This window comes from Heteronotia binoei, chromosome 19, assembly GCF_032191835.1.
Source record: "Heteronotia binoei isolate CCM8104 ecotype False Entrance Well chromosome 19, APGP_CSIRO_Hbin_v1, whole genome shotgun sequence".
In the NCBI taxonomy this organism is placed as follows: Eukaryota; Metazoa; Chordata; class Lepidosauria; order Squamata; family Gekkonidae; genus Heteronotia; species Heteronotia binoei.
This window is the reverse complement of record NC_083241.1, coordinates 41,703,004-41,728,751: the sequence shown is the minus strand read 5'-3', so window position 1 is coordinate 41,728,751 and position 25,748 is coordinate 41,703,004. Positions and strand designations below refer to the sequence as shown.

The 25,748-nt window shown below is 49.3% G+C and overlaps 1 protein-coding gene across 2 annotated transcripts in view; it reads right to left on the bottom strand.

The window, feature by feature from the left end:
* The window catches only part of VPS13C (vacuolar protein sorting 13 homolog C), a 189,993-nt gene that overhangs the window by 47,804 nt on the left and 116,441 nt on the right, over positions 1–25,748 (bottom strand). For both annotated transcript variants that reach the window (XM_060259893.1, XM_060259892.1), the window contains 13 exons: positions 24,808–25,173; positions 24,356–24,445; positions 22,517–22,672; positions 18,129–18,393; positions 14,077–14,237; positions 12,578–12,699; positions 11,126–11,420; positions 6,517–6,906; positions 5,728–5,832; positions 4,012–4,176; positions 2,521–2,649; positions 832–965; positions 560–686 (listed from right to left, as the gene is read on the bottom strand). In XM_060259893.1, coding sequence (XP_060115876.1) covers positions 560–686; positions 832–965; positions 2,521–2,649; positions 4,012–4,176; positions 5,728–5,832; positions 6,517–6,906; positions 11,126–11,420; positions 12,578–12,699; positions 14,077–14,237; positions 18,129–18,393; positions 22,517–22,672; positions 24,356–24,445; positions 24,808–25,173 — 2,505 coding nt within the window. The remainder of the gene's footprint in view (positions 1–559; positions 687–831; positions 966–2,520; positions 2,650–4,011; positions 4,177–5,727; positions 5,833–6,516; positions 6,907–11,125; positions 11,421–12,577; positions 12,700–14,076; positions 14,238–18,128; positions 18,394–22,516; positions 22,673–24,355; positions 24,446–24,807; positions 25,174–25,748) is intronic.

Below are 25,748 nucleotides of genomic sequence, written 5' to 3'. Positions count from 1 at the left end.
AGGGCTCAGGGCAGAGCACGACATATAATACAATAAAATACAATAAAACAATAATATAATAAAAACATCTTACGAACAGACAAGAAAATTTCCATGTCATCATAATACGGCCCAGCCTTGCTGTCTCACATCGTGACAAGATGTTATCCCATAAAGAATGGCAGATATTATTCCAATTCCTAGCACAGACGACAGTGCCGGCCAGGGAGGCCAACCAGATCTAGAATAGATGCCCGCAGCCTCAGCTAAAAGCCTGGCGGGCCCTACGGAAGGCTAACAAGCCAGGTAGGGCCCGGATCTCTGTAGGGAGCTGATTCCACCGGGTTGGGGCCAGCACTGAAAAAGCCCTGGCCTTAGTTGAGGCAAGATGGGCGTCTTTTGGGCCGGGGACGGCCAACAGATGTTGGGCCATACAGAGAGAGAGAGAGAGGAGGCCAAACGGACCTGTAAATTTTACACCCAACTTTATTCCCACTTGAAAAACATTGCTCATGACTGTGCTTCTCAAAAAGTTCAGGCTTAAAAAGGACCAGAATCCCCCCTGCCGCCAACATAATACCTTAAGAAGGTCATGTTCGCCAAAGCTTTGTGTAGACACCCAGGCTAGTTTTCTAGTTTCGGTGGGATCTGCCCAGGCAAACAACTTCATCTCCTGCGGCTTTAGCTCCATCTCTTCCTGTAACCCACTGCAAGAGGGGGGGGAGAAGCACAAACTCGGGTGAATACCGCGGTACCAAGGCACAGCGCAAGTCAAGCAGATGTTGAGCTGAGCATCATGGCAAACCTCCTTTCTGCAGAGCCCACTTTAGATTAAAGCAGACCCTCGCCTACCTTTGCCGGTACTTGATGGTAATGTAGGATGTATGGTTTATGATCAGAGCCGGAGCATCTCCCTCGTGGTAGTCTGAGAAGTTGATCACCGTCGAATGATCCGACACGTTCACGTCCACCAGAATGCCTGTGTTCTATTGGAAAGGAGAGAAATGTTTGCTGAGCTAAAGAGGCATGAACTTCAATAAAATAAAAATTATTATTATTACAGCTTCTCCTTACCACCCAGTCAGCAAATATTTCTTTGCTTGTTTGGCATTCCCCTCAGCGACCCCTCCTTCCTGTCCAGGGTTGTTGTTTTTAACAACCCTGCGTGCATTTTAGCTCAGTTCAGAATGGTTTAAAATCAGGGGTCCCCGGCCCCTTTTGGCAATTTTGAGCCTGCGAGCACCTCTGAAATTTTGACACAATGAGGGCACAATCACAAAACGGCTGCCGCGGGAGGCGATGCCGACTACAAAATTGCCACCATGGAAGGCAGACACAAAAGCACACACACAGAAGTTCAAGAGCAGGGGAGAAGAGGATAATATATATTCTTTAAAAATCAAACTGGGAAAGACGGGTAAGAGAGAGGATAAAACTGACGCTGTGGCAACAGCAGCCACCAAAACAGTCATTTTAATCTATGAAGCCCATCAGACTTTCATTGGCCATTTCAAGACCCTGCTAGGAAAGACTCCTGTCTGGCCACACCCACTTTCTAAGGAAAGATTCTGTTGAGCGCTGTGGTGCTCCTGGGAATCACTGGGGACCTCAGGTTTAAATGTGGGGGGGCAGGGTTTAAAATGTGGCTTTATTATGTTTCGCTAGCTGCCTTGGGGGTCCTCATGGGAACAGAAAGGCAGGATATAAATTTTGTTATCAAATAAGCAAACAAAGAAACAGTCACAGCCCTTCTAGTGAGCAGCACACAATGATCACGATTGCGAGCCGGTTAGGTGCCGTGGTTAAGCGCGCAGACTCTTATCTGGGAGAACCAGGTTTGCTTCCCCACTCCTGGAATGGCCTTGAGCCAGCCATAGCTCTCACAGAGTTGTCCTTTGAAGGGCAGCTTCTGGGAGAGCTCTCTTAGCCCCACCACCTCACAGGGTGTCTGTTGTGGGGGGAGGAAGATAAAGGAGATTGTAAACTGCTCTGAGACTGATTCAGAGAGAAGGACGGGTATAAATCTACAGTCTTCTTCTTCTAAAGAGCCACCAGGGGCCGCTGCTGCCCAAAAAGCCATGCTCTGTTCTTTCAGAGGGGCACGGGCCAGAGGTTAATGGCAGCAAATGGAAACAGTGCAGAAGCAAGGGACAGCAAATATGCAAAAGAACTCTGACTTCTTCTTCTTCAGTACTCTTATAGAAAGGAAACGAGTGCTTTAGGAAGAAGAGTGGTAAAGCTGCAGTACTGCAGTCAAACTCTGTGTTCAAGACCAGAGTTCGATCCCAGCGGAAGCTGGTTCAGGTAGCCAGCTCCCGGTTGATTCAGCCTTCCATCCTTCCGAGGTCAGTAAAATGAGCACCCAGCTTGCTGGGGGGATAGTGCAGTTGACTGGAGAAGGCAATGGCAAACCACCCCGTAAAAAATCTGCCGTGAAAACGTTGTGAAAGCAACGTCACCCCAGAGTCGGAAATGACTGGTGCTTGCACAGGGGACTATCTTGACCTTTTAAAATAATAATAATAAGCAGCGACATCTCACCAGCTCTTCCAGGCTCAGCAAAGTCCCGTTGTCCTGTCGGTTATAGAAGAACGGCTTGGACACCTTTGCAAAACCGATCACTCTGATGCACAGCTTGCCAGACAAGTTTTCCGGCCAAAATGGAAGACACTAGCAGCCAAGGAAAACATCGTTTCAGTTTGGATTGGTTAAGATTGCAACGTGCTGCCACTTCTTATTCAAAGATATTTTCTTAAAGAGTCAATATTTTGCAGATTTCACGTGAATACCTTTCCTACTCATTAATTTAACAGTGCATGTTATCACGTGCAAACAGTTTGTGGGTGGGAAATCACAGAATCATAGAGTTGGAAGGGACCTCTAGGGTCATCTAGTCCACCCCCAGCACGATGCAGGAAACCCACAAACACCTCCCCCTAAATTCACAGGATCTTCATTGCTGTCAGATGGCCATCTAGCCTGTGTTAAAAAACCTCCAAGGAAGGAGAGCCCACCACCTCCCAAGGAGGAAGCCTGTTCCACTGAGGAACCGCTCTAACGGTCAGGAAGTTCATAGAATCACATAGTTGGAAGGGACCTCCAGGGTCATCTAGTCCAACCCCCTGGACAATGCAGGAAACCCACAAACACCTATCCCAAATTCACAGGATCTTCATTGCTGTCAGATGGCTATCTAGCCTCTGTTTAAAAACCTCCAAGGAAGGAGAGCCCATCACCTCCCGAGGAGGAAACCTGTTCCACTGAGGAACCGCTCTAACGATCAGGAAGTTCTTCCTAATGTTGAGCCGGAAACTCTTTTGATTTAATTTCAACTCACTTGGTTCTGGTTCTACCTTCCGGGGCCACAGATAACAATTCCACACCATCCTCTATATGACAGCCCTTCAAGGACTTGAAGATGGTGATCCTATCACCCCTCAGCCGCCTCCTCTCCAGGCTAAACATCTCCAGCTCCTTCAATCTTTCCTCATAGGCCTCGGTCTCCAGATCCCTCACCATCTTCGTCGCCCTCCTCTGGACCTGTTCCAGTTTGTCTACATACTTCTTAAAATGTGGTGCCCAAAACTGAACACAATACTCCAGATGAGGTCTTACCAGCAGAGTGAAGCGATACCATCACATCACGTGATCTGGACACTATACTTCTGTTGATACAGTCCAAAATTGCATTTGCCTTTTTAGCCACCGTATCACACTGTTGACTCATGTTCAGCGTATGATCCACTAAGACCCCTAGATCCTTGTCACACATACTACTGCTAAGATAAGTCTCCCCCATCCTATAATCATGTTTAGCTTCTGCGTATAACCATCAGAGAGTACCAGATATCAAAAAATGGAGCGGTGATATCTATCGGTTTACCGATTACGTTACAATTCTCTTTTGCCCCAGTAAGCAATGCATAGAAGTCCAAGGGTTTTGCTACAGATTTAAAAAAGAACATTTGCTTCAGAAACGTTTAGACCACAAGCATAACAAGTGACAAACTGCTTCAAGAAGAGAAAGGTTACCTCTGAAGCTGCAAAATAACTCCATTTATTCGTAGGCAGGGAGCCATCAGCAGCCAGCTCCCCTACTTCCAATTCAAAGGAAGACTTATTGGCTATGGTGTAGAACGGAGTTAAAGTAACTATCCTCGTCAGATTGAAACTGCTCATTTTGATGCTAACGCCAACCTGCAGAAGCAAACGTAACAGAGTCAAAAGCCTATTCTTTCAATACGTTTTTATCTGCCTGATGGCAACAGCTCAGTTTTTCTGATCTCAAGGGGAGGGAAGGAGGGGGAATAACAAGAATGACTCTCTCGTTGTCCAAAAGATGGAATAATCCAGTCTTGGTCATTTTAAAGAGACCACTAGTACCCGTTCACATGCTTTGCTGTGAGTCCACAACCTGGGTTGTGTGCTAAAACTGAAACACCAGAGAGCTCATAAATCTCAGAACACAAAAGGGCAAAAACAATACAAGAAAGGTCAATCCTATGGTACCCCACAGCACAACGGAGGGGAAAGTTTGCCTTGATCACTGGGCTTGTGTACAGGGGCCGCTTTCCCAAACATCAGACTGCACCTGAAGGAGAAAAGTGAAAACAAAAACTGGGCGTGCCCCACACTTTTTTTAAACATACAAATTGGGGGGGGGGGGTTCATTGTTGTTATTTTGCAAACAGCAGAAGTTAGTGAACAGAAGTTGGTGGGATAGAGAAGGTAGAGAAAGAAGTCCTTTTCTTCCTTTCTCACAATACGAGAATTCGTGAACATTCAATGGAATTGCTGAGCAGTCGGGTTAGAATGGATAAAAGGAAGTCCTTCTTCACCCAAAGGGTGATTAACACATGGAATTCACTGCCACAGGAGGTGGTGGTGGCTGCAAGCATAAATGTTTGGGGACTGGATAAACATCTGGAGCAGAGATCCATCAGTGGCTATTTGCCACAGTGTATTGTTGGAACGCTGTCTGGGGCAGTGATGCTCTGTATTCTTGGTACTGGGGGGGGGGGGGCACAGTGGGAGGGCTTCTAGTGTCCTGGCCCCACCAATGGACCTCCTGATGGCACCTGGGGGTTTTGGCCACTGTGTGGCACAGAGTGTTGGACTGGATGGGCCATTGGCCTGACCCAACAGGGCTTCTCTTCTGTTCTTATGTCTGGGGCAGTGATGCTCTGTATTCTTGGTGCTTGGGGGGGCACAGTGGGAGGGCTTCTAGTGTCCTGGCACCACTGGTTGACCTCCTGTTGGCACCTGGGTTTTTTGGCCACTGTGTGACAGAGTGTTGGACCGGATGGGCCATTGGCCTGACCAAACAGGGCTTCTCTTCTGTTCTTATGTCTGGGGCAGTGATGTTCTGTATTCTTGGTGCTTGGGGGGGCACAGTGGGAGGGCTTCTAGTGTCCTGCCCCCACCAATGGACCTCCTGATGGCACTTGGGGTTTTTTGGCCACTGTGTGACATAGAGTGTTGGACCGGATGGGCCACTGGCCTGACGCAACAGGGCTTCTCTTCTGTTCTTAAAGTCCGAGTCCAGCCAGGCGCCTTTAAAGCCAACAAAGTTTCATTCTGGGTGTAAGCTTTTGTGTGCATGCACACTTCCTCAGATCTGAAGAAACTCTGCTAGTCTTAAAGGTGCTAATGGACTCAGGCATTGTTCTGTCATTTCAGACGTGCACAGTGGTCTGCCCTAATCTAACAGAAGTTAGCATAAGCCGCAAGTATAAATACAGACATTACCAGAAAATCCATTGTGTTGGCTGGGCACTTCACACAGCCGTAACTTCCTACTGTATCTAGAGAGAAACCGCTGGACCACGTACTGGTTGAAATACTTAACTGGATCTATGGAACGAAGGGTAAAAAGGGGAGGGGGAGAGAGAGAAAACATCACACCTTGGTCACCGTACACCGCTTTACAGCCACAGTGATGCTTAAGCCGCACAGCTACCCACCCCTTAGTGAAAGCAGGGCAGTGTGTGTGCTTCAGAGAAGGCCAGCTGTGTTCAACGCAAGAGGCCACTAGCCTTCCTTAACAACTCTAATCCATCTTGAGTCCCTGTGAGAAAGCTGCACTGCAAATCATGCAAATGTCACGTACTGCACAATCTCCATCTGAGAGCCAGTTTGGTGTCATGGTTAAGGGCACGGACTCTTATCGGAGAGAACCGGGTTTGATTCCCCACTCCTCCACTTGCAGCTGCTGGCATGACCTTGGGCCAGTCATATCTCTGGCAGAGGTTGTCCTTGAACGGGCAGCTGCTGGGAGAGCCCTCTCAGCCCTACCCACCTCAGCCCCACCGTCTGTTGTGGGGGGAGAAGATATAGGAGATTGTGAGTCGCTCTGAGTCTCTGATTCAGAGAGAAGGGAGAGGTATAAATCTGCAGTCTTCTTCTTCCAAGATGCACAAGACACTATGTCTTCAAAGCTTCTCATGTACCTTGAGTGTGGGTTTTTGGGGGCAGCAAAAGGGGTTGTGCAGTTTATTCCTAGACGTGAACTGGGGTGGTGATGGTGGCGGCACATACCTTGTTCTTACTGAAAATGTTTTTCTTCTTGAAGGAGAACAAGACGATATCCCTGTATTCCGCCGGGTGCTTCACGTGCATGTCTTCCGCCCGATACTGGAGAACACGGGAGGTCTTGTTGATGATCCAGTAAGGGCTGAACACCGACAGGACCACGCGGCCGCCCGCTTTCCTGATATGGATGTGCACGTCCACCGTGGTCGCGTCCGCAGAGTTTGACGTGAAGCACACGGGAAAGAACTCCGGCAGCCCTTCCCTGAGTCGAACGTGGCCGTTCCAGTCCTTGCCCTGGTATTTTATCAGGACCAGCTCCAGTATTTCGCCACTGAACCGCGAATGGAGGATGTCGGCGGTGCTCCCTTCCGACAGCTCACGGGCCTCTGCTGTCCTCTGAGACGACCGCGGGGAATAGAGAGGAAAATTAAATACGGAAAACCAGGAGTAATTTTGTAGAAAAATAGGTGGTGGAGCTCGTTAGCATAACTCATTAGCACACGTTGCCCCCTGCCACCAGCCAAAAGCAACCCAACACAAGAAAGGAGAGCCCTGTGTGAGTGAGGCCAGCTTGGGCTGGATAGAGATTCAGCCAGCTCAAGGAGGCCTCGCTCACCTGGGGCTCTCCTTGGCCACAGTAAGAAGGCCAGCAAGTCACTCGCTGCGCAGAATCATATAAGAAGTGGAGAAAGGGTGGTGTGGGCTTCTCCAGGGGTTAATGAGGGCTGCTGGGGGCGTGGCAAAGCCCCTGGTGGGTGGCTGGCTGCCCGTTCTCCTAATCCAGGGATTGTTATGCAGCTGCACCTCCTATTCAATGGGCAAGGGAGGTGGGGAGGGGGAGGGGGAACCCTCAGAAAGGTTCAGGAGCTGCGCTCCTGTGAGCTCCTGCTGAATCTGAGACCTGCGGAAAACTGATTTGAAGGAGGACTGAACGCTGGAAACAGGCAGAAAGGAAAAGACACAAGCCCTATGACTTGAACCAAACTTGCCACAGTTTATATTGCGACATTTGCTAAACTCAGTTTAGACTGGTAAGTATAGCAAGGTTGTAATTAGCTGGTGGCTGTGGGGGGAAAGCCCCCTCCCAAATCTTCCAGACACACCCTCTCTTGGTTCCCCAATCCCCCTCTCCTCTTGTTTATACTTCATTGATTACATTAGCATCACTCGATGCCCTAGATATGCGCCTGGTGTATAGGAGCCAAGAAATGCATCCATGAGTGCAACACCGTCTCAGCAGCACACAAAACTCCTTTTGCTGACACTTGATATTCTCATGTGTCTACAGTGTGCTTCTAATACCTCATAGGCACCGTAGCCCACTTGGCCGTCCTTCAAACTGCAGCAGAGCCAGCTTCATCCTCCATGATGCAGGAAAGGAAACTTTTAAAAGTAGGGTAGCGATGTCGCCATTGACAGAGTTAAGACATCCAGCTAATGAGTGACAGTGATACAGCTGTTCACGCTACACACATAAGAACATCAGAAGAGCCCTGCTGGAGAAAGTGTGCATTCACACAAAAGCTTACACCCAGAACGAAACTTTGTTGGCCTTAAAGGTGCCTGGGTGGACTCAGATTTTAAGAACAGAAGAGAGGCTGAGGCCTTCCCCTGAGAAGAACATCAGAAGAGCCCTGCTGGGTCAGACCAGGGAGGGTCCATCCAGTCCAGCCTTCTGTCTCACACAGTGGCCAGCCAGTTCCTCTGGAGGGCCAACAACAGGGCAGAGAGGCCGAGGCCTTCCCCTGAGAAGAACATCAGAAGAGCCCTGCTGGGTTAGACCAGGGAGGGTCCATCTAGTACAGCCTTCTGTCTCACACAGTGGCCAGCCAGTTCCTCTGGAGGGCCCACAACAGGGCAGAGAGGCCGAGGCCTTCCCCTGAGAAGAACATCAGAAGAGCCCTGCTGGGTCAGACCAGGGAGGGTCCATCCAGTCCAGTCTTCTGTCTCACATAGTGGCCAGCCAGTTCCTCTGGAGGGCCCACAACAGGGCAGAGAGGCTGAGGCCATCCCCTGAGAAGATCATCAGAAGAGCCCTGCTGGGTCAGACCAGGGAGGGTCCATCCAGTCCAGCCTTTTGTCTCACATAGTGGCCAGCCAGTTCCTCTGGAGGGCCCACAACAGGGCAGAGAGGCCGAGGCCTTCCCCTGAGAAGAACATCAGAAGAGCCCTGCTGGGTCAGACCAGGGAGGGTCCATCCAGTCCAGCCTTCTGTCTCACACAGTGGCCAGCCAGTTCCTCTGGAGGGCCAACAACAGGGCAGAGAGGCCGAGGCCTTTCCCTGAGAAGATCATCAGAAGAGCCCTGCTGGGTCAGACCAGGGAGGGTCCATCTAGTACAGCCTTCTGTCTCACACAGTGGCCAGCCAGTTCCTCTGGAGGGCCAACAACAGAGCAGAGAGGCCGAGGCCTTCCCCTGAGAAGAACATCAGAAGAGCCCTGCTGGGTCAGACCAGGGAGGGTCCATCCAGTCCAGCCTTCTGTCTCACACTGTGGCCAGCCAGTTCCTCTGGAGGGCCAACAACAGGGCAGAGAGGCCGAGGCCATCCCCTGAGAAGATCATCAGAAGAGCCCTGCTGGGTCAGACCAGGGAGGGTCCATCCAGTCCAGCCTCCTGTCTCACACAGTGGCCAGCCAGTTCCTCTGGAGGGCCCACAACAGGGCAGAGAGACCGAGGCCTTCCCCTGAGAAGAACATCAGAAGAGCCCTGCTGGGTCAGACCAGGGAGGGTCCATCCAGTCCAGCCTCCTGTCTCACACAGTGGCCAGCCAGTTCCTCTGGAGGGCCCACAACAGGGCAGAGAGACCGAGGCCTTTCCCTGAGGTTGCCTCCTGGCTCTGGGATGCAGAGGATTAGTGCCTCAGAATGTGGAGGTTCCCCTCAGTCACTACGGCCAGTAGCCACTGATAGACTTATCCTCTCTGAATAAATCCCCCTTTTATTCCCATGGCCATCGCTACATCCTCTAGCAGCAAACTGCACATTCTAATCACTCTCTGTGTAAAGCAGTATTTCCTTTCGTCCGTCCTGAACATACACAGCAGACTCGATGAAAATTTTAAACCACTAAGAGGAGCAATCGAAATGAAGACTACAGTTACCAAAGAAAACGACTGCAGATTTATACCCCGCCCTTCTCTCTGAATCAGAGACTCGGAGCGGCTTGCAATCTCCTATATCTTCTCCCCCCACAACAGACACCATGTGAGGGCTGAGAGAGCTCTCCTAGAAGCTGCCCTTTCAAGGACAACTCCTGCAATAGCTTCGGCTGACCCAAGGCCATTCCAGCAGGTGCAGGTGGAAGAGGGGGGAATCAAACCCAGTTCTCCCAGATAAGAGTCCGCGCACTTAACCACTACACCAAAATGGATCTCAACAGAGCAGCTGACAATCTCCTTTACCTCCCCACAACAGACACCCTGTGAGGTGGGTGGGGCTGAGAGGGCTCTCACAGCAGCTGCCCTTTCAAGGACAACTCTACGAGAGCAATGACTGATCCAAGGCCATTCCAGCAGCTGCAAGTGGAGGAGTGGGGAATCAAACCCTGTTCTCCCAGATAAGAGTCCGTACACTTAACCACTACACCAAACTGGCCCTCAGTTCAACATAAAACAGCTGAAAGCAGAGGTTTATATAAAATGTGACAAGCTTAAGACATAGCGGAGGAGGAGGGGAAAATCCTTAGAATCCATCATGGCCTTCAAAAAGCTTCATGAGTTGTTAAGAACATAAGAGAAGCCATGTTGGATCAGGCCAACGGCCCATCCAGTCCAACACTATGTGTCACACAGTGGCCAATATATGTTTGTGTGTATACACACACACACACACACATATATATATATATATACTGTGAGTAACAGCCACTGATGGACCTCTGCTCCATATTTTTATCTAACCCCCTCTTGAAGCTGGCTATGCTTGTAGCCGCCGCCACCTCCTGTGGCAGTGAATTCCACATGTTAATCACCCTTTGGGTGAAGAAGTGCGTCCTTTTATCCATTCTAACCCGACTGCTCAGCAATTTCATCAAATGCCCACAAGTTCTTGTATTGTGAGAAAGGGAGAAAAGGACTTCTTTCTCTACTTTCTCCATCCCATGCATTATCTTGTAAACCTCTATCATGTCACCCCGCAGTCGACGTTTCTCCAAGCTAAAGAGCCCCAAGCGTTTTAACCTTTCTTCATAGGGAAAGTGTTCCAACCTTTAATCATTCTAGTTGCTCTTTTCTGGACTTTTCCCAATGCTATAATATCCTTTTTGAGGTGCGGTGACCAGAATTGTACACAGTACTCCAAATGAGACCGCACCATCGATTTATACAGGGGCATTATGATACTGCCTGATTTGTTTTCATTTCCCTTCCTAATAATTCCCAGCATGGCGTTGGCCTTTTTTACTGCAATCGCACACTGTCTTGACATTTTCAGTGAGTTACCTACCACGACCCCAAGATCTCTTTCTTGGTCAGTCTCTGCCAGTTCACACCCCATCCACTTGTATTTGTAGCTGGGATTCTTGGCCCCAATGTGCATTACTTTGCACTTGGCCACACTGAACCTCATCTGCCACGTTGACACCCACTCAACCAGCCTCAGCAGTTAAGTCACCGTACCTCCAAGAGATATCGTAACGAGTAGGGGAGGAGATTCCGCAAGGTGACTGTTGGATACAGATGGATAATGTAAGCTGGATCCCAGTTCTCCCCGTGGGTTGCGATGAAAGTCAGTTCATCGGGCACGGCAGCCGTGTTGAGTATTAAAGGAAGGAAGCTGCTTTCGGTCGATGGGCACTGCAGCATGCATCTGACTTCACTGCTCCTATGGAGTTCCTCTCTCCACGCTATGTAGGTCGTGGATGGACTGTATTGGCCTTTTAAGTGCCCAGCGGGCTGCACGAACAGCTGACACCTGAGGCCGAGGAAGAAGGAGAAGAGAGAAGAGGAGGTTGGAAAGGGGTGGTGGAGATAAGGACTAAAAGGCAGATGAGGAGCCTGCAGCATTCGCCTCCCCCACAGCGGCACACCTGTGCTATTCCTTTGTATCTCATCCTTCTTGTATGCAACTCAAGGATACATGCATGCCTAGGCAGGCTCCTCAGAGGAGGAGGAAAGACTGTATTTATTCCCTGCCCTTCACTACCCAAAGGAGAACGGCTTTCCCTTCCCCTCCCCAAAACAGACACCCTGTGAGGTAGGTGGAGCTAAGAGAGCTCTGGCTGGAACAGGAGGAGGAGGAGAGGAAGAAGGGAGGAGATGATGATGGTGATATTGGATTTATATCCCGCCCTCAGAGTCTCAGAGTGGTCACAATCTCCTTTACCTCCCGCTCCCATAACAGACACCTGTGAGGTAGGTGGGGCTGAGAGAGCTCTCCCAGAAGCTGCCCTTTCAAGGACAACTCCTACAAGAGCTATGGCTGACCCAAGGCCATTCCAGCAGGTGCAAGTGAAGGAGTGGGGAATCAAACACGGTTCTCCCAGATAAGAGTCTGTGCACTTAGAGCTATGGCTGACCCATGGCCATTCCAGCAGCTGCAAGTGGAGGAGTGGGAAGTCAAACCTGGCTCTCCCAGATAAGAGTCTGTGCACTTAGAGCTCTGGCTGACCCAAGGCCATTCCAGCAGCTGCAAGTGGAGGAGTGGGGAATCCAACCCGGTTCTCCCAGATAAGAGAGCTCTGGCTGACCCAAGGCCATTCCAGCAGCTGCAAGTGGAGGAGTGGGGAATCCAACCCGGTTCTCCCAGATAAGAGAGCTCTGGCTGACCCAAGGCCATTCCAGCAGCTGCAAGTGGAGGAGTGGGGAATCCAACCCAGTTCTCCCAGATAAGAGAGCTCTGGCTGACCCAAGGCCATTCCAGCAGGTGCAAGTGGAATAGTGGGGAATCAAATCCGGTTCTCCCAGATAAGAGCCCGCGCCCTTAACCATGACACCAAACTGGCTCTCTGGATGGGAAGGGAAGGTCAAGGACTCATCATTAGGCTTACCCAAGTTTTAGAAGGGATCGGTTATTTCTTTTTTTTGTTTGAAGGGAACTAATTAGAAATCAGAACAGATGCTAGTTTTTACCTGTATGAATCTAACGGGACATGGAATTCCTCGTCCGGCTTGGATACACCAATGGGTTCCAACTGCTTAATGTTCTTGACCAATTTGTAAATGATAAACGGGACAGAGAAGTGGTTCTTAATCTGAAATCGAAAACAGAAACAAAACGGCCGCAATGAATTTCACCATCGCAACAGGGAAAAAGCTCACAAAAACAAGCAATACACAGTGGCTGGGTTCATAGACGCATGGCCCTTGGCATCAAACAGTGCTTTACACGTATGTGTGAATTAATCACAACGTGCAGATATTTTGCTTCAACCAATGTTGGTTCATCTACATTAACCGCATCCAAAGCAGAGTGAACATGGGGAGGGACGGTGGCTCAGTGGCAGAGCATCTGCTTGGGAAGCATGAAGGTCCCAGGTTCAATCCCTGGCATCTCCAAAAAAGGGTCCAGGCAAATAGGTGTGAAAAACCTCAGCTTGAGACCCTGGAGAGCCGCTGCCAGTCTGAGAAGACAATACTGACTTTGATGGACCAAAGGTCTGATTCAGTAGAAGGCAGCTTCATATGTTCATAACTCTGTGAGGAGGAGGAGGAGTAGATTGGATTTATACCCCGCCCACTACCAGGAGGAGTCTCAGAGCAGCTTCCAATCTCCTTTCCCTTCCCCACACAGCCTGAGAGGTAGGTGGAGCTGAGAGAGCTCTCCCAGAACTGAGCAGAACAGCTCTGTGAGAACCTGTGACTAACTCAGGGTCACATCAGCAGGTGCACATGGAGGAGTGGGGAATCAAACTCAGTTCTATCAAAGATTTCAGGTTTTCACGGCTGGTAACATCATTAGGGTTTGTGGAAACTTTCGGGCTCAAGTGCCGTGTTCTACTGGAGAAAGTTTTCCTTCCAGACGTTTCGTTCTCAGCTGCGGAGAACGTCCTCAGTGGCGTTGCAGCCGGAGCAGGCGCTCTGACCTTCTTGGCTGCTGTGCATTGAATGGTGCCAGGGCTGCTGGAGAGCTGCTATTTCTAAAACAATGGGCACATCCACAAACCAACTGCCCTTTCACCACACCCCCTCCAGCCTAGAAATAGCAGCTCTCCAGCAGCCCCGGCCCCACTCAATGCACAGCAGCCAAGAAGGTCAGAGCGCCTGCTCCGGCTGCAACGCCACTGAGGACGTTCTCCGCAGCTGAGAACGAAACGTCTGGAAGGAAAACTTTCCCCAGTAGAACACGGCACTTGAGCCCGAAAGTTTCTACAAACCCTAAACTCAGTTCTCCCAGATAAGAGTCTATGCACGCAACCATTATACCAAACTGGCTCTCAGTTTCCGCCCCCTCCCTGTCTCAATACCGTGTTGCCCTGGAAAAGTTACTTCCGAGAGCCCCTGTGCCTTGGGAACTGGCTGGGATTAGCAATGGGGGCCAAAGCTAGAGGGGGGCTCTCCCTGTAAGTCAATATGTATTTTGGAACAGAGTCCTGATCTTAGGTGCAAACACATGAAAGATAGCTATTTACCTGCAAAGGGGAGCGTATAGTAACAACTTTGTTTCCTTCCTCTGCGTCAATCTGAACCAGAACGGAGACCGAATGATTGTGGAAAGGATTTCTGACATTGTGTAGCCTTCGCCCAGGTTTTGTTATGGGGATGTTCGCCACCTCTGTGTAGTCCTGAGGCACTGTTCGACAACAAAAAAGCAGTGACAAAACTCATCCCTGCCTTCTTTGCCTTCTGAAAAAAGACAAACATGCTCGTGTGCAGCTCTTCCACCTCCTGGAGTCCTACAGCTATGCAGCAGCAGAGGCCGCTCGAAAAAGCAAGACAGCATCGAAAACCCAATCCCGAGACTGGGCAGCTTCGGTCACATGATACTCATAGAATCATAGAGTTGGAAGGGATCTCCAGGGTCATCGAGTCCAACCCCCTGCACAATGCAGGAAACTCACAAACACCTCCCTCTAAATTCACAGGATCCTCATTGCTGTCAGATGGCCATCTAACCTCTGTTTAAAAACCTCCAAGGAAGGAGAACCCACCACCTCCCGAGGAGGAAGCCTGTTCCACTGAGGGACCGCTCTTAACAGTCATAGAATCATAGAACTGGAAGAGACCTCCAGGGTCATCTAGTCCAACCCCCTGCACCATGCAGGAAACCCACAAATACCTCCCCCTAAATTCACAGGATCCTCATTGCTGTCAGATGGCCATCCAGCCTCTGCTGAAAAACCTCCAAGGAAGGAGAGCCCACCACCTCCCGAGGAAGCCTGTTCCACTGAGGAATCGCTCTAACAGTCAGGAAGTTCTTCCTAATCATAGAATCCTAGAGTTGGAAGGGATCTTCAGGGTCATCCAGTCCAACCCCGTGCACAATGCAGGAAACTCACAAACACCTCCCCCTAAATTCCCAGGAACTGTCAGATGGCCATCTAGCCTCTGCTTAAAAACCTCCAAGGAAGGAGAGCCCACCACCTCCCGAGGAAGCCTGTTCCGCTGAGGAATCGCTCTAACGGTCAGGGAAGTTCTTCCTAATGTTGAGCCGAAAACCCATTTGATTTAACTGCTGATGTGATTTTATTGTTGTGAGCTGCCCTGGGCCTGCTTCGGCAGGGAGGGCAGGATATAAATCGAATAAAATACATTAATTAATTACTTTCAACCCACTGGTTCTGGTCCTACCTTCTGGGGCCACAGAAAACAATTCCGCACCATCCTCTATAGGACAGCCCTGCAAGGACTTGAAGATGGTGATCCTGTCACCTCTCGGCCGCCTCCTCTCCAGGCTTAACATGCCCAGATCCTTCGACCTTTCTTCATAGGACTTTGTCTCCAGACCCCTCACCACCTTCATCGTTCTCTAACATGAATGCTTCCTCATTGCCAGTAAAGAGAATGGATCTAACCAAGTTCAAGTTGCTAGTTTTTTTATGGGCAGGGACTCTCCCCCCTTCCCAGGGACTCCTGCAGCTGCCAACCTGCAAAGGGGGGGGGGGGAGAATCGACATCTCTCCGCACACCTGCTTCCTCCGTTGTGGCTCCCACCTTGTAGAACAGTTTGCCTGAGGGGAGTCTGGAAGCCTCCCGTTCTCCTGACTTTCCGCAAACTATGCAGAACTAAACAATCAGAGGGGCCTTTCTGCACAGGAAACAGGGCTGCACCATACAAAATGGTTCGAACACGCTTGCTTGGATAAATGGTACGGGACTGTGGTCTATGTTGCTGTGAACAGCTTGTGGTAAGTAGGATCTATTTAGGTAATTCTTGCGCCGCTTAAAGTGTTGTGTGAATGCTTCTGAGAACGTAAAAGAAGCCATGTTGGATCAGGCCAATGGCCCATCTAGTCCAACACTCTGTGTCACATAAGAACATAAGAGAAGCCGTGTTGGATCAGGCCTATGGCCCATCCAGTCCAACACTCTGTGTCACATAAGAACATAAGAGAAGCCATGATGGATCAGGCCAATGGCCCATCCAGTCCAACACTCTGTGTCACATAAAAACATAAGAGAAGCCATGTTGGATCAGGCCAATGGCCCATCCAGTCCAACACTCTGTGTCACATGAGAACATAAGAGAAGCCATGTTGGATCAGGCCAATGGCCCATCTAGTCCAACACTCTGTGTCATATAAGAACATAAGAGAAGCCATGTTGGATCAGGCCAATGGCCCTTCCAGTCCAACACTCTGTGTCACATAAGAACATAAGAGAAGCCATGTTGGATCAGGCCAATGGCCCATCCAGTCCAACACTCTGTGTCACATAAGAACATAAGAGAAGCCATGTTGGATCAGGCCAATGGCCCATCTAGTCCAACACTCTGTGTCATATAAGAACATAAGAGAAGCCATGTTGGATCAGGCCAATGGCCCATCCAGTTCAACACTCTGTGTCACATAAGAGAAGCCATGATGGATCAGGCCAATGGCCCATCCAGTCCAACACTCTGTGTCACATAAAAACATAAGAGAAGCCATGTTGGATCAGGCCAATGGCCCCTCCAGTCCAACACTCTGTGTCACATAAGAACATAAGAGAAGCCATGTTGGATCAGGCCAATGGCCCATCTAGTCCAACACTCTGTGTCACATAAGAACATAAGAGAAGCCATGTTGGATCAGGCCAATGACCCATCCAGTCCAACACTCTGTGTCACATAAGAACATAAGAGAAGCCATGTTGGATCAGGCCAATGGCCCATCTACTCCAACACTCTGTGTCATATAAGAACATAAGAGAAGCCATGTTGCATCAGGCCAATGGCCCATCCAGTTCAACACTCTGTGTCACATAAGAGAAGCCATGATGGATCAGGCCAACGGCCCCTCCAGTCCAACACTCTGTGTCACATAAGAACATAAGAGAAGCCATGTTGGATCAGGCCAATGGCCCCTCCAGTCCAACACTCTGTGTCACATAAGAACATAAGAGAAGCCATGTTGGATCAGGCCAATGGCCCATCTAGTCCAACACTCTGTGTCACATAAGAACATAAGAGAAGCCATGTTGGATCAGGCCAATGGCCCATCCAGTCCAACACTCTGTGTCACATAAGAACATAAGAGAAGCCATGTTGGATCAGGCCAATGGCCCATCTAGTCCAACACTCTGTGTCATATAAGAACATAAGAGAAGCCATGTTGGATCAGGCCAATGGCCCATCCAGTTCAACACTCTGTGTCACATAAGAGAAGCCATGATGGATCAGGCCAATGGCCCATCCAGTCCAACACTCTGTGTCACATAAGAACATAAGAGAAGCCATGTTGGATCAGGCCAATGGTCCATCTAGTCCAACACTCTGTGTCACATAGCAGCCAAAAAACCGAGATAGAGACAGAGATCTTCAAAAATACGCTGTGGCTAATAGCCACTGATGGACCTCTGCTTCAGATGTTTATGCTATGCTTTGGTTCCTTCTGGTGGTTCCAGACATCTAAAATCCTAATGCACTGGCTCTTAAATGCCGCATTTTGTTGACTATACTGACTCACTTTGTGAAAAATGTGGATTATAAACAACATAAATCAGAAATAAATGAATTTTATGGTGAGGAGCATCCATATTCTACCAGCAATCTAAAGTACCACCACCCTAGAAGGTGCTCCGCTTGTTCTGAATGCTCATACCAGCTCCGATTTAAAAGGGAGAAATGCAAAAAGTTTCAAACATTAACTCCATCTTTATAACTAACATTGTTAGTATTCAAGAGTGGGATCTGCATAATATTAGGACTAGCAAAGTTCCATTGAAATTCCATCTAGCGGTTCGCTGACAGGTCCGAATGAAAACGGCACAAGCGTTTTATTTATATCGACTTAGGAATCGGCGTTTTTTAAAATGGCAGTCACAACAGCAATGCAAATTAGTGCACGGAGGTTCAGAACTGGAACTGATTCGTGGTGTGCACAGGCGCTTCTGGAAATGTGAACAGCAGGGGGAAACATTCAGGGTAAGAATGACATTACTCCGCAGCAAAATGTTCCCACTGTGTACGCTTTCGTTCTCCGAACATCCTTTCTGCAGCTCACACCCCGTTTCCCCTCACGATTACGGCTCCCTTGCGCCTTACCGAGGGCCAAAGTGAACGTGGAGCTCTCCTGGCGATGAAAGACGGACAGCTTTCCTCTGGGCAGGGGCTCCTGGGCAGCGTACTCCAATTCCAACTTCTGACCAACTCCTACATCGTGAATGTCTTTGCTCGAAGTCAATCCGACAACCTGGAGATTTCTGCTCGCGTGAACTTTGAGGGGAATGCCCAAGGCGTTTTTCACTGTAAAAGGAGCCCGATCTTTCAAAGAGTAGTCGTACGTGGAAGCTGTTCCTTCTGAAAACCCCTAAAACAAAGCAAGAAGCATTCTTATCAAGCATGTGCCATTGCTGTGTGCATATAAATGTGCGGAGGGGGGGGGTTACTTGATATTCTTAGCAGGGATGTCAGCAGATAAAGCCTTCCCACCCGCTCCTTTAGTTTCAAAGCACTCCGGCTTTTGAAGATTCCAAAGGGAAGAAGGCTGGACTTCTTAAATTATAGGACTGGAGGGACTGAAGCTTAGAAGCAGAAAACCTGCTTGGCAGGCAGATGTTGGCAGATGTTGTCACTGGCATCAGCACGCAAAGGGAACTCGGAGAGCAGGTGCTGAGGAACATCCTCTCTGTCTGGGAACCTAGAGAGCCACTGCCAGTCAGAGCAAATAACATTCAGACTTGCCATCCTCCGACGTTCAGCTCGCAACATAAAATAATCTGTAGCTATTACAGAAACACTTTAATCTCCGCCCCCCTCCCAATCACTCTGGGAATCTTAGTCTATTCCCTGTTATGGCAACACAGCAATATGCTTTCAGTCAGCACTCTCTGATTCACTTATCTGGGGCTCTTCCTCTCAGAAGGAAAGGAAACCAAGATCCATCTTGAAAAACAAGCTCACGAAGAGGCAGAGGCAAAACTGCATGCTTTTCACTGCTCCCTCTCCTCTCACGGAATATGATTTTTTTTCACATTGTCTAAACATCATTAATAGTCATTACTGGCACCATAAGAACATAAGAGAAGCCATGTTGGATCAGGCCAATGGCCCCTCCAGTCCAACATTCTGTGTCACATAAGAACATGAGAGAAGCCATGTTGGATCAGGCCAATGGCCCATCCAGTCCAACATTCTGTGTCACATAAGAACATGAGAGAAGCCATGTTGGATCAGGCCAATGGCCCATCCAGTCCAACACTCTGTGCCACATAAGAACATAAGAGAAGCCATGTTGGATCAGGCCAGTGGCCCATCCAGTCCAACATTCTGTGTCACATAAGAACATAAGAGAAGCCATGTTGGATCAGGCCAATGGCCCCTCCAGTCCAACATTCTGTGTCACATAAGAACATGAGAGAAGCCATGTTGGATCAGGCCAATGGCCCATCCAGTCCAACACTCTGTGCCACATAAGAACATAAGAGAAGCCATGTTGGATCAGGCCAGTGGCCCATCCAGTCCAACATTCTGTGTCACATAAGAACATAAGAGAAGCCATGTTGGATCAGGCCAATGGCCCCTCCAGTCCAACATTCTGTGTCACATAAGAACATGAGAGAAGCCATGTTGGATCAGGCCAATGGCCCATCCAGTCCAACACTCTGTGCCACATAAGAACATAAGAGAAGCCATGTTGGATCAGGCCAGTGGCCCATCCAGTCCAACATTCTGTGTCACATAAGAGAAGCCCTGTTGGATCAGGCCAATGGCCCATCCAGTCCAACACTCTGTGTCACATAAGAACATAAGAGAAGCCATGTTGGATCAGGCCAGTGGCCCATCCAGTCTAACATTCTGTGTCACATAAGAACATAAGAGAAGCCATGTTGGATCAGGCCAGTGGCCCATCCAGTCCAACACTCTGTGCCACATAAGAACATAAGAGAAGCCATGTTGGATCAGGCCAGTGGCCCCTTCAGTCCAACACTCTGTGCCACATAAGAGAAGTCATGTTAGATCAGGCCAATGGCCCATCCAGGTCAACATTCTGTGTCACACAGTGGCCAAAAAAACCAGGTGCCATCAGGAGGTCCACCAGTGGGGCTAGAAGCCCTCCCACTGTGCTCCTCCCCCAAGCACCAAGAATAGAGAGCATCCCTGCCCCAGACAGAGAGTTCCAACAATACACTGTGGCTAATAGCCACTGATGGACCTCTGCTCCATATGCTTATCCATTCTCCTCTTGAAGCTGGCTATGCTGGTAGCCGCCACCACCTCCTGTGGCAGTGAATTCCACATGTTAATCACCCTTTGGGTGAAGAAGGACTTCCTTTTATCAGTTCTAACCCGAGCAACGTTAACTGAGGTTAAAGCTGACCAACACTGCCGCTTAAGATAGGATTCCGCACCACTCCTTCAAGGCTGAATTCAGAACTTCTGTCCCTCTTCCAAACGGTGCAATCCGGAGGGGGGAGGGAATCCATTTAGATTTGACTCCAGAAGCACCAGTAAGAGTTTTAGGTTTACGCTTTTGAGAGTCGGAGCAGGCAGAGCTTAGGCAATAGAAAGCCTACACCCCAAAACTCTTCTTATTCTCTACGCTGCTCCTAGACTCAAATCTAGCTGTTCTACCTGAGGTTAAAGCTGACCAACAGTGCCATTTAAGAGAGGATTCTGCACCACTGCTTTAAGGCTGGTTTGCACCAGAACTTTTGCCTCTCTTCCAAATGGTGCAATTTGGGGGAGGAGGGAAGAAATTCATTTAGATTTGAGTCCAGAAGCAACTTAGAGACCAATAAGAGTTTCAGGGTGTAAGCTTTTGAAGATGATGATGATGATGATGATGATGATGATGATGATGATGATGATGATGATGATGATGATGATGATGATGATGATGATGATGATGATATTGGATTTATAATCCCCCCTTTACTCTGAATCTCAGAGAGGTCACAAACTCCTTTATCTTCCTCCCCTCCACAACAGACACCCTGTAAGGCAGGTGGGGCTGAGAGAGCTCTCCTGGAAGCTGCCCTTTCAAGGACAGAGTCTCAGAGGGGCTCACAATCTCCTTTCCCTTCCTCCCCCACAACAGACACCCTGTGAGGTAGATGAAGATATTGGATTTATATCCCGCCCTGCACTCCAAAGAGTCTCAGAGCGGCTCACAATCTCCTTTACCTTCCTCCCCCACAACAGACAGCCTGTAAGGTAGGTGGGGCTGAGAGAGCTCTTACAGCAACTGCCCTTTTCAAGGACAGCTCTGCAAGAGCTACGGCTGACCCAAGGCCATGCTTGCAGTTGCAGGTGGAGGAGTGGTGAATCAAACCTGGTTCTCTCAGATAAGAGTCTGCGCACTTAAGCACTACACTAAACTGGGTCACCACTTGAAGCAGGAAGAGCTTTTGACACTTGAAAGCTTCCACCCCAAAACTCTTCTCTATGGTGCTATTCGACTCAAACCTAGCTTTTCTACCGCAGACTGACACGGTTACCCTCTGAAACAGGGGGGAAAAAACCCAAACCAATCAGGACTTCTGGGGGAGAGATGTGTTTTCTGTCAAAACTGGGGACATAGAAGAAGATGATATTGGATTTATATCCCGCCCTCCACTCTGAAGAGTCTCAGAGCGGCTCACAATCTCCTTTCCCTTCCTCCTCCACAACAGACACCCTGTGCGGTGGGTGGGGCTGAGAGGACTCACAGCAACTGGCCTTTCAAGGACAACCTCTGCCAGACCTATGGCTGACCCAAGGCCATGCTAGCAGGTGGAAGTGGAGGAGTGGGGAATCAAACCTGGTTCTCCCAGCTAAGAGTCCACACACTTAACCACTACACCAAACTGACTAACCCAAGGCCATTCCAGCAGGTGCAAGTGGAGGAGTGGGGGAATCAAACCCGGGTCTCCCAGCTAAGAGTCCACACACTTAACCACTACACCAAACTGACTAGCCATTCCAGCAGGTGCAAGTGGAGGAGTGGGGAATCAAACCCCGTTCTCCCAGATAAGAGAGCTATGGCTGACCCAAGGCCATTCCAGCAGGTGCAAGTGGAGGAGTGGGGAATCAAACCCGGTTCTCCCAGATAAGAGAGCTATGGCTGACCAAGGCCATTCCAGCAGGTGCAAGCGGAGGAGTGGGGAATCAAACCCAGGTCTCCCAGATAAGAGTCCGCACACTTAATCACTACACCAAAGTGGCTCTCCCCATAGCTTTGATTCTGCTGCTGTGCGTAGAACAAAAGTGAGCAAACTGATCCAACAACCTCCTGGCCTCCGTCATTCTGTCACAAAATCCATTCCTTCTCAGCATGCCCAATATTGCCTGTTGCTACTTCCCTTTGTGAAACAGATTTTTACGCAAAGCAGAAAAGTGATTGGGCGGGGGGGGGGGGGGCAGGGGGAACACCCGAGAGTCGGCCCAAAATATGCCTCAAGACAGTCTGGTCCCTGGTTTGATGGAAAGACCACATGAAAAGGACGTCCTACCTTGGCTAGATTGTTCAAGACAGCCAGGCAGCACTTCGACAGGGTGATATTCATGATATCCTTTGAAGATATGTTAATGAAAGTCTGAGGTTCAGGAAGAACAATGAAGTCGTCTCCTGGCAACAAACTTTTATCTTGGACGGGGTTCGTCTTCATCTAAAAGGAACAGCAGCAAGCGGTTAAACAGCGGTCCTCCACATCCTTTTATCCTCTGCCACTGAGTTGCAGCTGCCTTATGGCGACTTCGTAGGGTTTCCAAGGCAAAAGACATTCAGAGGTGGCTTTGCCATTGCCTGCCTTGGACTCTCTTAGCGGTCTCCCATCCAAGAACTAATCAGGGACGACCCAGCTTAGCTTCCGAGATCTGTCAAGACAGAACTACCCTAGGGCACTCATAGTTTAACTCAACTGCCCTCTTTTGATCCGAGTTCAAGTCACAACCATCCTGGGTTACGTTTTTTTTTTTTTTACTTTAGGGGAAAAAAGGTTTCTGCAGTCCAGGATCTTGCATGGATCGAACCATGGCTTAGAATCCCTGCTAGTTGGCAAGTTGCTGGCAAGCGAAATTGCAGTTCTTCAGAGTACCTCAGGTTGGACATCGCTGGCAAAATCATTCTGAGCCTTTTGACCTTGGCTCTGCATATGTGAGGGAGAGGGCTCAAGTTCCCCAAAGCTCCTTAGAATCATAGAGTTGGAAGGGACCTCCAGGGTCATCAAGTCCAACCCCCTGCACAATGCAGGAAACTCACAAACCCCTCCCCCTAAATTCACAGGATCTTCATTGCTGTCAGATGGCCATCTGGCCTCTGTTGAAAACCTCCAAGGAAGGAGAGCCCACCACCTCCCAAGGAGGAGGCCTGTTCCACTGAGGAATCGCTCTAATGGTCAGGAAGTTCTTCCGAACGTTGAGCCAGAAACTCTTCTGATTTAATTTCAACCCACTGGTTCTGGTCCAACCTTCTGGGGAATCAGAAAACAATTCTGCACCATCCTCTATAGGACAGCCCTTCAAGGACTTGAAGATGGTGATCCTATCTCCTCTCAGCCACCTCTTCAGGCTAAACATGACCAATTCTTTCATAGAATCATACAGTTGGAAGGGACCTCCAGGGTCATCTAGTCCAACCCCCTGCACAATGCAGGAAACTCACAAACACCTCCCCCTAAATTCACAGGATCTTCATTGCTGTCAGATGGCCATCTGACCTCTGTTGAAAACCTCCAAGGAAGGAGAGCCCACCACCTCCCAAGGAGGAAGCCTGTTCCACTGAGGAATCGCTCTAACAGTCAAGAAGTTCTTCCTAATCATAGAATCCTAGAGTTGGAAGGGACCTCCAGGGTCATCCAGTCCAACCCCCTGCACCATGCAGGAAACTCACAAATACCTCCCCCTAAATTCACAGGATCTTCATTGCTGTCAGATGGCCATCTAGCCTCTGTTGAAAAACCTCCAAGGGAAGAGAGCCCACCACCTCCTGAGGAAGCCTGTTCCACTGAGGAACCACTCATCTGAACAGAGCCAAAAATAAATGATGACTGTACTATTGCAGAATGACGTTTGCTATCAGCAGCTAGAGTCATTCTTAGAACTGTGGGCAAGGTGGGGGGATCGATGGAAGAACATCTGCATGGCGCGCAGAAGGTATTCGGTTCAACCCCCCAGCATCTCCACTTGAAACGATAAGGTAATAGGGGGATCTGGTGGACCTTTGAGGGCTGCTGCCACCAGCCAGAGAAGACAGGATGGCCCTTGACAGGCTGACAGTCAGTGCTTAGTCTCTTCTAATGACGAAACCATCATGGCCAGATCGGCACAACAGTTATGTAAAACTTGCTTACTTTAAACTTTAAGTTCCACTGTCGGCTTCCCTTCTCAACCCGCTCAATAAGGGGCTCCCAAACGGCGTAAGTCTCGTTGTAGTAGTGAACCTGGGATGGAATGTTAAAATTCAGAGGTTAGAATCCATAAAGAAGAAGAAGATGACCGTAGATTTACACCCCGCCCTTCTCTCTGAATCAGAGGGGCTTACAATCACTTTTATCTTCTTCCCCCACAACAGAAGCTGCCCTTTCAAGGAAAACTCCTATGAGAGTTATGGCTGAGCCAAGGCCATTCCAGCAGCTGCAAGTGGAGGAGCGGGGAATCAAGCCTGGTTCTCCCAGGTAAGAGTCCGCACACTTAACCACTAAAACAAACTGGCTGAAGGTTAAGAGTGATTCTGAGCCATCACACCTGACCCAATAATCCTGCAACTTAGAACGAAGGCTTGCCCGTAACCCTGCGTCCACACCTCCAAAGTCACATCAGCTCGGGCGGTCATAAGAGAAGACCAGTTCTTCGCCCTTCCTGCCAAGGTGGATTCCACTAACAGGAGGGGGACGGTACGATGTCCCAAGCCGCACTCCAAGGTGATCTGGACGGACTTCATCTGAAAATCAAAGTTCTGCATTTTCCCAGCCCGCTCGCTTCCTTGGAACGATTCGGTTGCTTCTGTGGCTACGTCAATACCAAGAAACCACGAGTGGCACTGGTCAATAGACCTTGTGTCCCAAAGGTTCCCTGCATTACTAGCAGTGACTCCAGAATCTTCGTCCTTCGGCTTTGGTTTCATGGCAGCCATAATCGTTACAACAGTGTTGAGAATAATGGGCGAAACCTTCGAAAGAAACAAAACCCAGGTGAGCTCCTTTATAATGCGGATACACAAAACACAGAATTCCATAGTTCATACATATTAAAAGTACTGCTTTATAACATGATAATGGCTACACGAGGCATCTACCAACTGGCCTGGTGTTTGGAAATAAATAAATTTTATTAAAAAAAATAAATTTAGTGTAATACGTTTTACATAATACGGTCAAGGTAGTCCCCTGTGCAAGCACCAGTCGTTTCAGACTCTGGGGTGACGTCGCATCACAACGTTTTCACGGCAGACTTTTGACGGGATGGTTTGCCATTGCCTTCCCCAGTCATCTACGCTTTCCCCCCAGCAAGCTGGGTAGTCATTTGACCGACCTCAGAAGGATGGAAGGCTGAGTCAACTTTGAGCCGGCTCCCTGAATCCAGCTTCCACCAGGGATTGAACTCAGGTCGGGAGTTGACTGCAGTACTGTAGCTTTACCACTCTGCGCCACGGGGCTCTTAGTACATTTTACATATCACTCCACAAAAAGGGGGAGGGAGGGGAAGAAGCGGGGATGTGGAACAAACTCCAACAGCAAATTCACA